At 50.7% G+C, this 12155-nt stretch overlaps 1 protein-coding gene across 4 annotated transcripts in view; it reads left to right on the forward strand.

The window, feature by feature from the left end:
- Nucleotides 1-12155, forward strand: part of DNAH9 (dynein axonemal heavy chain 9) — a 317109-nt gene that overhangs the window by 145095 nt on the left and 159859 nt on the right. For all 4 annotated transcript variants that reach the window (XM_047757317.1, XM_047757315.1, XM_047757318.1 and 1 more), the window contains exons 34-38: nt 1226-1334; nt 2505-2652; nt 5810-5984; nt 10336-10509; nt 11004-11211. In XM_047757317.1, the coding sequence (XP_047613273.1) occupies nt 1226-1334; nt 2505-2652; nt 5810-5984; nt 10336-10509; nt 11004-11211 (814 nt within the window). The remainder of the gene's footprint in view (nt 1-1225; nt 1335-2504; nt 2653-5809; nt 5985-10335; nt 10510-11003; nt 11212-12155) is intronic.

Genomic DNA, 12155 nt, shown 5'->3' on the forward strand with positions numbered 1-12155 from the left:
ATGCCCTCCAGGCTGATCCGTGTTGTCAAAAACAGCAGGATTTCCTTCTTTTTATGGCTGAATAATAGTCCTATGTGTGTGTATCACATTCTCTTTGTCCACTCATCCACTGAGAGACACCTAGGTTGTTGCTACACCTTGGCTTATAAAGAACACTCCAGTGAACATGGGGCGCCGACAGTTCTTCCAGACCCTGCGCTCCCTCGCCAGCATCTGCAGTGGACATCTCAGACCTGATTCATCCCGCAGAGTACCTTTCACCTTCTCCAACGGCACTGCCATCGCTCACAGTTTCCAGCATTGTTGTGACTTCCTTCAGAGCATTCTGCACATAGATCAGTGTAATATTTAGAGCTGAAAATAATCTTAAATCACTTAAATCTTAAAAAAAAAAAAAACATTTTTCCTGCAGTTCCCTTTGTGGTTCAGTGGGTTAAGAACCCAACATAGTGTCTGTGACAGTGCAGGTTCAATCCCTGGCCTTGCTTAGTGGGATAAGGATACAGCCTGGATCCAGCATTGCTGTGGCTATGGCATATGCTAGCAGCTGCAGCTCCAGTCTGACCCCTAGCCTTGGAACTTCCATATGCCACAGGTGCAGCCATAAAAAAAAAAAAAAAAAAAAAAAAATGCTTTTCCTTTGTTTATAAATAAGGAGACAAGATTAGAAACCTTTTGAGCCTGTCATACATCCTCAGTGGTGACCATTCTGTATCTATGGAGAGTATGCTTTATTTTTTATAAACAATGAGAACTAACTAACTGCCAATAAAGTAGCTATTAAGCTGGGAACAGTTTCTAAACTTGTTCAGAAATCACTGCTAGACGAGACGTTTTATGATGGTTTCAACATCTACAGAAGTCATTAAGGTAAGTGTGTGCTCTTTCAGAGGGACTGCTTTAAAAGACAGTAGTTCTATGAAATCTGGGCTCTTTTCCTTTTCAGCATCTTATTTTTCCAGTACGGTCTAATTCATTCAAATCATTGACATCAACTTAAACGTTTTAGATAACTTTTTTCCTGATTCAGTTGACACCCAGGGATGGAGGTAAAGGGGCTACAGGAGAGGGAGAGGATTGTTGTAGAAAATTTAGAAAACATTTATAATCCCAACGATGAAAACCATCAGCCTAATCCCTATCAGGAGTAAGAGCCAAACTCCCCCCATCCGGCCACGCATCCTAACTCCTTCCTGCCCACCATGTCCCTCCCCGTTGTTTCCAGGTCCTGACCCTGGCGAGCAATGAGCGGATCCCTCTGAATCCCACGATGAGGCTCCTCTTTGAGATCAGCCACCTGCGCACGGCCACGCCAGCCACGGTCTCCAGAGCAGGTACGGGCCGGAAGGGACAAAACCACACCACTGCTTAGTGGGAAGCGGGTGCCTCCAGTGATGCATCTGATGCTGCTGGTTCTGAAGGAAGCTCCAGACCGGAGCCAAACATTGATCATCCCAGACACTGGCCTAATTCTCAGCCCTAGTTCACTCCCACGAAGGTGAGCCAGTGGGCTTCTTCATTCAGGAGTGGGTGTTGCAGTAACGAGATGGGGAACGGCCCCTGAGCCGGACGGCTGTCCTTTGCACATAAGTGCCCCCCAGATTAGACTCCTTTTAGGCCAGTGCTAACCTCCATGAAGGCTGATGAAGGTGACTGAGCATCGCAATTTCTCGCTCCATACTGGTGGAAAATAACAACCTATACCTTGACTTTCCTGGTTAGGACAGGGCTGTATCCTTTTGGGGGCCACCACGCAGTCTGCACACTTCCTCACTATGGTAAGCACTGCTGATCAGTCACAGCCCTCTTTCCTCCTGAGCCTAGGCTAGGCCTCAGGGTCCGTCTCTTTTTTTTTTTTTTAATTTAATTTAAAAAAAAACAAACATTTTTTTAGGGCCACCCCCGTGGCATATGGAGGTTCCCAGGCTAGAGGTTGAATCAGAGCTGTAGCTGCTGGCCTACACCACAGCCACGGCAATGGAGGATCCGAGCCGTGTCGTAACCTGTACCTCAGCTCACAGCAATACCGCCAGATCCTTAACCCACTGAGCAAGGCCAGGGATCCTTAACCCACTGAAGGAACCCACAGCCTCATGGTTCCTAGTCGGATTTGTTTCCACTGCACCACAATGGGAACTCCTAATTTTTAAAAATTTTTTTATTATGATTGATTTACAGTGTCCTGTCAATTGCTACTGTATAGCAGAGTGACCCCGTCATACATATGTATACATTGTCTTTCTCACATTATCCTCCATCATGTTCCATCGCAAGTGATTAGATATATGGTTCCCTGTGTTGTACAGCAGGACCTCATTGCCCGCAGGATCCTTCTTAACACTGCTTTCTGTCAGCTATTACTAGTCAGTCGGAGCTGAGCCCAGTAGCAAACCCGTTCTCAGACCTCAGTTGGATCTCTGTTCTTTTGCACATTTTCTGAACAGAGAAAATAACTCCCTGGGATCTGTGCAGACGTCGCTAAGCAGTATTCTCTGCGTTCCCAGGGATCCTGTACATCAACCCGGCAGACCTGGGGTGGAGCCCTCCTGTCAGCAGCTGGATTGACGCGCGGGAGGTCCAGACAGAGAGAGCCAACCTGAGCATTCTGTTCGACAAGTACCTTCCAACCTGCTTAGACACCCTCAGGACCAGGTAGGCCAAGCAGGGAGGAAGCAGCAGTACAGAGCCTGCAGGCTCACACCTCATGTCTGCTGTCATTCTGTGCTGTCCCCAAAGTCATCTGTCCCTTGGCATTCCCCTCCAGGTGTGGCAGATGGCAGAGGGGAGAATATGTTAGGATGGTGATGGGACGCCTGATGTCAGTTGAGGAAGAAGTGAGACGAGTGAAGAGGAACGAGATTTAAAATACCTTTCATTGGCGCCCCCTGGTGGCCTAGCAGTTAAGGATCTGGTGTTGTCACTGCTATGGTGCGGGGTTCAATCTCTGGCCTAGGAACTTTTTTGCCACACAGGCCTCATGTGTAGCAAAAGAAAAAAGAAAATAACCTTTCATGGGTACCTCGTGGGTGTATCCGGAAGAGGCTGCAGGCTGAAACAGCAGACAGCACTCTTGAGAGCCTCTGATTGCAGGGCACACAGCCGTCCCTCCTACGCGCAGTACACAGACCACATGGACAGACCTAGCGGTGAAGGTGACACCTGTCAGGGACACTTGGGGCTCACATCCTGCTCCTGACTGTGGGTGTCCATGGCCCAGATAATGCGGGATTGGTATCATGCATCATTTCACCCGTCCCTCCCTTCTGAACACTTCTCCTCCGATGGGTTTGCCAAAGTAAATGCAGCAAGCCCTGAACACTTACCACACAAACAAAAGATTAATTGCTCCTCACCAAAAGAATGCTGTTATGGCAGGAACACTACATGTGTCTGCAGAGAGGGGTTCCAGCATTTGGAATCTGCTTTCGTTTTCCGGTCTCCTTTTTTTAATGTTTTGTCATGCGATGCATCATTCTATGAGTCAGGCACCCAACCCGGTGGTTCAGCCCAGTTACACCATCAGAAGCTGGTCCTGTGAAGGCAACATGACCCAGAGATCCGTGGTTCTTGAATGTTCAGCAAACCAGGGCCAGGATGATGCTTCCCAGAAACCAAGTCCCTTGCTCAAAATGATCCTTGAATCCTTATCCATGGGCCTGCTTGTAGGGGTGGAGCAGAGCTAAAGGGAGAACTCCCACTGGGAGGGGGCCCAGAGCACTCTTTATTTCTTGTGCCCCACCCTCGCCCTATCAAATCCACGAGGTTAAGAATTTTTTTTTTCTTTTTTATGGCTGCACCTGCAGCATTTGGAAGTTCCCAGGCCAGGGATTGAATCCGAGCTGCACTTGCAACCTACACCACAGCTGCGGCAACGCTGGATCCTTTAACTCACTGCACTGGGCCAGAGATGGAACCCGCACATCTGCAGCAACCCCAACTGCTGCAGTCAGGTTCTTAACCCACTGTGCCACAGTGGGAACTCCAAGAATGAATTTTATATAACTAACTAAAAACTGAGTTGCCGTTGCAGAGTTTACATAGAGGTATGTTTTCAGATATTTATTTACACATTTACTAGATTTAATTTTGTAATTTTTACACTTTGGAGTTGATAATTGTTTTTCCAAACTTCAGCATTTTCCTAAGCCCTTTGGCCCCTTGTGGCCTGTGGGCTCTGTGGCTTTGGGATCAAAGGAGATAAAGCAGTCATGGCAACGGGCAGAGGCTGGAAATGAGCAGTTATTGTTAGTGTTTCAAATGGGCAAGTGCCGTGAAGGGTTAAAATACCAGCCGAAGGGTAGGTTTTAGGAAAATAGCCTCCCCTGTTCTTTGTGGTTTGCTGAGACACTTGTCCAATGTATCCTTTGATAAAATCAAGCCGTTTCCCACTCTGGGAATTTAGAACAGAGATGCCAGAGTCCTCTCTCTCTCTCTGTGTGTGTGTGTGTGTGCACGTGTATGTGTGTGTGTGTGTGTACATGCATGTGTTTGTGTGCATGCACAGCCTGTGAAACCAGCTTTGAAGACTCTGACTGCAGTAAGTTCCTTCAGAGACAGCCATACCCCACCCGCAATCTCTAAGCCCCAGGGTCAGCTATGAGGAAACCATAGCTGGGGCCTGGGGTGCCCATTGTGGGCGTTTGTTCCTGCATGTCATCCTCACAAGACCCTAAGAGACCTGACCATCGTGCAGAGCCCAGATCCCACGGTGCCCGTAGCGTCTCAGCTAATTGGTGACAAGGCCTCACTGCTAAGTTTTACTTCTATCAATATTTGTGTTGTAACGCTGGATTTCTGTGGCCCTGTCTCGATGAAGCGATGCCAACACACAATGGCTTTTATTCTGAGCAAGCAGGCCTTGTAAGGGATGATTATAAACAACTTGATTTTGTTTCCCTCTGTTCCTTCAAGTCATCTCATGTGGCTGGTTCTCCTTCTGCCCCTGGGTGAAATCTAGGTCAATGTCCATGACTTTTCTGGTCCTTCTTCACAGTAAAAAGGCCTCTCATCACTTCTAGTCACGCGGTCTCCCACCCATGTGCACACAGTGTTCTGACTGCTCCCCTTACTCTCCCAGTCGCCCCCTCTCCCAGTGTAGCTTCCGGCCCCTCAGGGCTGAAGGGGACACAGGGGAGAGACTGAGGGACAGGAAAGGCCTCAGTGGTGGACCCAGAGAAAACATTTTGAGTGTGTTTGAATTAAGGGCACTCCTCTGAGCTGCAGGAGGGAGGAACCAGTCTTAGAATTGCACCCATGATGGAGCTCCCTGGTGGCTCAGTGGGTTAAGGATCCAGCATTGTCCCTGCTGTGGCTTGGGTTGCTGCTATGGTGTGGGTTTGATCCCTGGCCTGGGAACTTCTGCAGGTATAGCCGAAAAAAGAAAAAAAAAGAAAAAAAAAAAGACTCCCACCCACCTTGACTCTTTAGGTAACTTTTGACAATTGAAAAGTCACACTGTGAGATATTTACTTGTTTTGTTGCAGCTGTGTATATTCCCCAAGGACTGAGAGGGGGTCCTCAGTGTTCAGAGAAGGCAAGGGGAGAGCATCAGAGGGAAGGAAGAGGAGGAGAGGAACCATCTCAGGAGTGCCCCGGCCCCTTCCTTCTTTGCAAAGGGAGCTGACCCAAACAGCTGATGGTAGCACCATGGTCTAACTTTCTAGGATACCAAAGTTTTTGCTGCTGTAAAACAGCATGAACTTGACACTACATGAGTCTAAGAAACCAACAGGGTTCCATAGCAGTCCAGCAATGCCTCTAGGATGGAAACAGCCAGTGTTTCTGAGCATATCTGGCTTTCTCTTTGCAGATTTAAAAGGGTAATTCCTATCCCAGAGCAGAGCCTGGTTCAGATGCTGTGCTACCTTCTCGAGTGTCTGCTGACTGAAGAGGACATCCCTGCGGACTGCCCCAAGGAAACCTATGAGCTTTATTTCGTGTTTGCTGCCATCTGGGCTTTTGGCGGAGCAATGGTCCAAGATCAGGTAGGAGGGCATGCTGAGGGCAGAAACCACATTAACCAGCAACAACGTGGAAGACGGAACAGCTAAACGTCAGAATCCACATGGAAGCGTCAAGCTATTTAGTTCTCTTTCCCCTGCCCTGCAGCAGACATTGGTCCCCCTAGAAGGGCTTCCTGTAGTGAGACAGATAAAGCTGCCTCTGTTGTGAGCTGTTGCTTTGTGAGTTAGGGAACATAGCCGTCATTTCTTGGACAGTTGCTGACTGGGTCTAAAAGCTGGAAGCATAAGTGCCTTACTGTGCAAAGGACTATGTGTTTATAGGTGGGGCGATGCCGTGCTCTAGAAGCTTGAGGGGGAGGAACCCCTTTAACCTCCCTAAGACCTTCCAGGACAAGCATGTGCCATCTCTACCAACCATCATGTCTCCACACCCCCAAAACACAGAGCTCTCCACAGAGGTTAGACCAAAGGTTAACTGACAGCCAGGGTGGGAAACCAAAGTAGTATTTGGGGCTGCTGTAGCTTCATGCCGTTTGGGGTATCCTGACATCCTGTTCTCTAACCCTTGTGTATTCTCAACCTTTTTCTTTACTTAGATTCCTCCAAATAAAAGGTACTTTACCTAGAAACAACCTATTTGTGATTCTGCAGACCAGTCTTTTACAGCTGGCTCTAGCTACAGGCAGGGTCATGTAGAAGTTAGGAATGTAGATTCTGGATTTGAATTCTAGCTCTGCCAGTTATTTTCTGGGGACCTCAGACAGGTAATTAACCTCAGTCTACCTTACTCTCCCCCTGTGTGAAAGGAGATGAAGGTGACAACAGCGGTTCCTATCTGGGTGGTTGTCGGGTTAAAGGAAGGGATGCTGTTCTAATTGCCCACCGTGAATATGTGCGAAGCACTTAGAAGAGCGCTGGCACCCGTATGTGCTTATTATCCCTGTTCTCCTACCACAAATACTCGGTTTCATAGCAAATATTCCGTGCCTTTCTCACAACAAGGGATCAAGCCAAGCTGCAATTGTTGGAGAGTTATGATTTTCTTTCTGGTCTGGGCTAATTATGTGCTCTTCCAAAGGAAAAGGTAAAAAGTTTCAGCCTCCCAGGGCGAACCATGTTCTAAGAATCCAAAACAAAGGTGAGCTGGAAGAATGAACAATTGCACGAGAATTAACAGTTTACTTTCCATCTTCACAGGCTCTGGTTCTAACATTCATCCTGCCTCCCATCGCTCCCAGCATGTTCTTTACTAATAGAAGTAAAACTTAGCAGTGAGGCCTTGTCACCAATTAGCTGAGACGCTACGGGCACCGTGGGATCCAGGCTCTGCAGGATGGTCAGGTCTCTTAGGGTCTTGTGGGGATGACATGCAGGAACAAACGCCCACAATGGGCACCCCAGGCCCCAGCTATGGTTTCCTCATAGCTGACCCTGGGGCTTAGAGATTGCGGGTGGGGTGGGGGGGTATGGCTGTCTCTGAAGGAACTTACTGCAGTCAGTCTTTCAAAGCTGGTTTCACAGGCTGTGCATGCTCACAAACACATGCATGTACACACACACACACACACACACACACACACACGTGCACACACACACACAGAAAGCAGTTCTCACAAGCCCCTGCAACATGGGCCTTTCCCCACATCTCTCTCCAGAGCTAGATGCTGGTGGGGAAGGGAGCCTCCCCCAGGGCAGGAGGGTGCCTGGACTGGGGGTGTGATATCTGAGCATCTCACAGTCTGGCCCACGGCCCTTGGGGTCTCTCCATGGATTGCTTCTTCCCCAGCTTTACCTTCCCCTTCGAGGCCAGGAGCCAGGGCTTCCAGCAGGATGATGGGAACCTCACTGAATGCATAGAGTTCCAGAGTGCAGAGGTTGGGCCCTCCCTCAAATGCAGCCCTGATCTTTTCACTGCTGAAATGTCAGAGAGAAGCCACCACTGGGCTTCTCTCTCATGCCACTGCCGAGCAGGCAGTGGGGTTTCAGGTCCTATCTCTGTACAGAAAGCTTAAATCCACTGACTCTATTCAAAAGCTCAGGAGAAGGCATCCCCCGCGGGATCCGGGGCTCTGGGGTGCTTGCTGCAGTGACAGCCTTGCTGCCTCAGGGGCGAGGGCTCAAGAGAAAGCACTTAGCAGCAGGGAATTCCAAGACCCCACACCGCCTGCACTCAAGCAGAACACCGAAAATAGTGCTATCCATCGAAAAGCACCAACTGGCCAAAATAGTCACAGCAGGAACACCAATTGCATTTACATTTTATTTATTTATTTGTTTTTCTGTCTTTTGTCTTTTTAGGGCTGCACATGCGGCATATGGAGGTTCCCAGGCTAGGGCTCCAATTGGAGCTACAGCTGCCGGCCTATGCCAGAGCCACAGCAACACCGGATCCTTAACCCACTGAGCAAAGCCAGGGATGGAACCTGCAACCTCATGGTTCCTAGTCGGATTTGCTTCTGCTGCGCCACAATGGGAATTCCCTGTTTACACTTTAAAAGCTACACAGCCCACATCTGAGTAGAGGTTCCAATCAAGGGGGAGACGGGGTGGATGCTGGCTAAATAATTTTCAGTGATGACAGGAAATTCTCTCCCTAAAGCAAAGGATCTCTCAGAGAGCACTGGATTGGGTGACTAAGAACCTGGGCTCAACTCCCAGTTCCGCCATGTGCTGCTAGAGGGGTAACCTTTGAGCTTTTGTGTTTTCATGCATAAAAGGGGAATAATTTTCAGGAGCCAGGATACCATAGAGCATCTTGAAGGTTAAACAAGGTAATACTGTGCTCCAAGCTCCACTACTGCACAGTACTGTAAACCAGAGCGCCTCACTGTTTGTGAAGTGCAAAGGGCAGGAAGGGGACCAGAGGATTGTCAGACTGAAGGAGATGGGGTTCAGAAGGGACCTCTTAATTGAGGTCATTGCTGAAGAGATGCCAAAGAGTCCAACTGAGAAAGGTGACCTTGTCTTTCTAGTGTCCAGTTGTAGGAGAAGGTGAGGTCAAGCACCAGAATGTGGGAAGCTAGGCGTTGCTGGGGCAGCCGAGCCAATGGCCGGGCTGAGAAACTGGATGGCTCAAGGTGGCACTGGGAGTGAGGAAAGAAGATCCACCCAAGCTCCTTCTGTCTAGAGATGGCCTTCGTTAGAAGTCAGAGATCAAGAAATTGATCCATGAGTGAAAAATGGGGATTTTTTTTCCCTAAGGCTTCTGATTTCAGAGAACAAATATTGAGAAGATACAATGTTCTTTAATCTGAATTCAGATTGGAATAAGAGCAGCAAGCAAATCTGTCCTTAGGGCCTATTTCCACTCTCTTTTTAAGGCAGAAGAATTCAGTCCTACTTACCTAATAGCAACATAATTGCCATTTCTTCCAAGTCCAGATTCATTGCCCTGTGCCCAGCTCCCCAGTCTGTCCTGCCTTTGAACTTCATCTTTGTCCTGCCCCGCCCCCCAGGAACATTTCCTAAAATGCTCAATCTGGGCCTCTTGCCTTTTTAGGATTTTTCCTAGGTCTCTGTGTTCCAAGAGTAGACTTACTCCCCCAGAGGGTTGCCAGTAGCACTTGGTATTTGTGTGTGTGTGTGTGTGTGTGTGTGTGTGTGTGTGTGTGTGTGTTTTGAATTAGACACAATAGCTTGAGCACACTGGGTGCAGAGCCCTAGTCTTAGGGGCTCCTGATCTAATATGTATGCATGTACGTCGTATACCTCTAACTATTCCATCTGTCAGGAAAGTCCTGTATAGCTTTGTCTCTCTTGCTCCTAGATTTTAGAATGTTACTCTTGGAGGAAATTTAGAAATACTCCTTTCTAGAATCCTCATCTAACAGATGAGGAAACTGGGGCAAAGAGAGATGGGATCTGTCCGTTGGTACAGTTTGTGAATCCCTGCCAAGACTCTTCTCACCACACCGCACCGGCCTGCGCCCCCCAGGCATCAGTGTCATCATTTTATCCCCTCCATCCCTGCCTGCCATCCTGGACGTTGCTGGGAGTCTCAGGAGTTTAAGGGCACAGGGGTTGATGTGTCTCTTCAGGAGTTCTCGGCCACACCTGCCCATCTTGGGGTCACAGGCTCCTACTCTCTTCTGTGTCTTCACACTGCCCTCCCTCCCTCCCCTCCACCTGCCAGAGCAACCCAGCTGTGTGGTCTGGCAGGGATACTTGTAGGTGTTCCAGGGCAGCCCATGCTTAGCTGGGCCTTGGGCTGATCCTTGAAGAGCAACGTCCTTTCTGGCGGACCTGTCCACCAGGAAAGCCTGCTCGAGCAGGTCCCCCTGCCTGGACCTTCTGCCAGGGCAGATGTACGCAGCCTGTCCAGGCTTCTCTGGCTCTGCACAACCTTGACCCTTGACCTGCTTTGTTTTGGCAGCTTGTGGACCACCGGGCGGAGTTCAGCAAATGGTGGCTGACTGAGTTCAAGACAGTCAAGTTTCCCTCCCAAGGAACCATCTTTGACTATTACATAGACCCAGAGACCAAAAAATTCGAACCCTGGTCCAAGCTGACTCCCCAGTTTGAACTTGACCCAGAGATGCCCTTGCAGGTGAGTGTGGCTGAGCAGACAGGTACGTGCAGTGCCCCCAGGATCTGCAGTGGCTCTGGTGGCAGCCCCTTAGGGAGATCCTAAGGGTTTAACCTTATTAGGAACTAGTCATCCTGAGCTCCTTGTCTTTGCAGGGGAAATTAGAGGTGCAGTGAAGTCACAGGAATCCCCAAAGGCTAGGTGACTTCATGACCAGCCCCCCCAACTGGCATCCTCGGAGGAGAGGGGCGATGACTGGGACAGAGGTTCCTGAGAACCCATAGAGAAGCCGCAGGGAGGCAGATGGTGCTAGTAGAGCGGGAGGGCGTGCTCCGTACCCTGAGACGCGTCGGACCCTGTACGAGGGTCTCACTGGGCACTGGGGGGCGCTCCGGCCCCAGGTCGTGAGATCCGCCACGCCAGCAGCACTGCCTCTCCTGAAATGCTCCAGGACACGTTGCCAGCATCGGTTTCTCCCACGAGGCCCAAGCACACCCGTCGTGTTCCCGTTGCAGGCTTGTTTGGTGCACACGAGCGAGACCATCCGTGTGTGCTACTTCCTGGAGCGGCTCGTGGCACGGCGACGGCCAGTCATGCTGGTGGGGACCGCGGGCACCGGCAAGTCGGTGCTGGTGGGCGCAAAGCTGGCCAGCCTGGATGCTGAGGAACACCTGGTGAAGAATGTCCCCTTCAACTACTATACCACCTCGGCCATGCTGCAGGGTAAGGGGTCCGGGGGCGTGGGGAGGGGAGGGGAGGGGAGTCATCACGTCCACGCCAGGGACACCGAGCCGGAGGGGAGGTCGGGCAGGCACTGTGCCTCCCGCTCCCGCCGGCTTCTCACTCTCCCTTCCCTCTCCCGCAGCAGCTCTGTCCCACTTTCCAGCACCTTCGGCATGGTCCCCGGCCCCATCCTTCCTCCTGCGAGCCTCCCTGGCCTGCTCTTTCCCCCAGAGCGGGAGTTTAACGTGGGACAGGTCGGCACCTTGATGACAAAGGAAAGGGAAGACCCACTGGGAGATTCCCCTGGGCCTGTAGACGCTGGCACCTGAGGTTCCCTGCAGGTGTTTTCCCCTTGCCAGTCACTTTGTCCTTGACCTTCATTTACTTGACCTTCCCCTCACTTTTACCCTTGAAATAGCTTCTTGGAAGAGGTGTCCAAGCCAGTTTCCTGACAAGAGGAGGAGAGGGGGGGGACCGTGCTCTTCCTCCTCACACTGTCCCTGCCTCGCCCCACTCTCCGCCACTCGGCCCGGGCTGTCCCACGTGAGACCTCGTGCATCCCTGTCCCTAGGATGCCCGGTCCACTAAGGAGGGGGCGCTTGGCTTATGGGATGTTTGTGGTTTCAGTTCTAAGCCAAGCTTACATATGGACAGTGAACCTGGTACAGTCCTTCTGTGGCCCCTGCCTGGTGCGAGCCCCAGAAAGTCACCTAGTGTGGGGTCGCCAGTGCTGTGCTTGTCCCAGTTCCCACGAGAGACCCATCTACTTTCTGTGCCGCTTTGCCAGCTCTCCCAGGGTCGGGTCTGGCAGATCTGCGTGCCAGTGGGGGCCGCACTGTCCCTGCTCTCCACCCCTCCCAGCCCCTGAAGCTTGTCCTGGAAGTGAAGGTTGTCCCCCTCCCTCCCATCAGTGACGGGGGGACTTCTCCACCTCTGTCCAGCCA

Source organism: Phacochoerus africanus, chromosome 14, assembly GCF_016906955.1.
Source record: "Phacochoerus africanus isolate WHEZ1 chromosome 14, ROS_Pafr_v1, whole genome shotgun sequence".
In the NCBI taxonomy this organism is placed as follows: domain Eukaryota; kingdom Metazoa; phylum Chordata; class Mammalia; order Artiodactyla; family Suidae; genus Phacochoerus; species Phacochoerus africanus.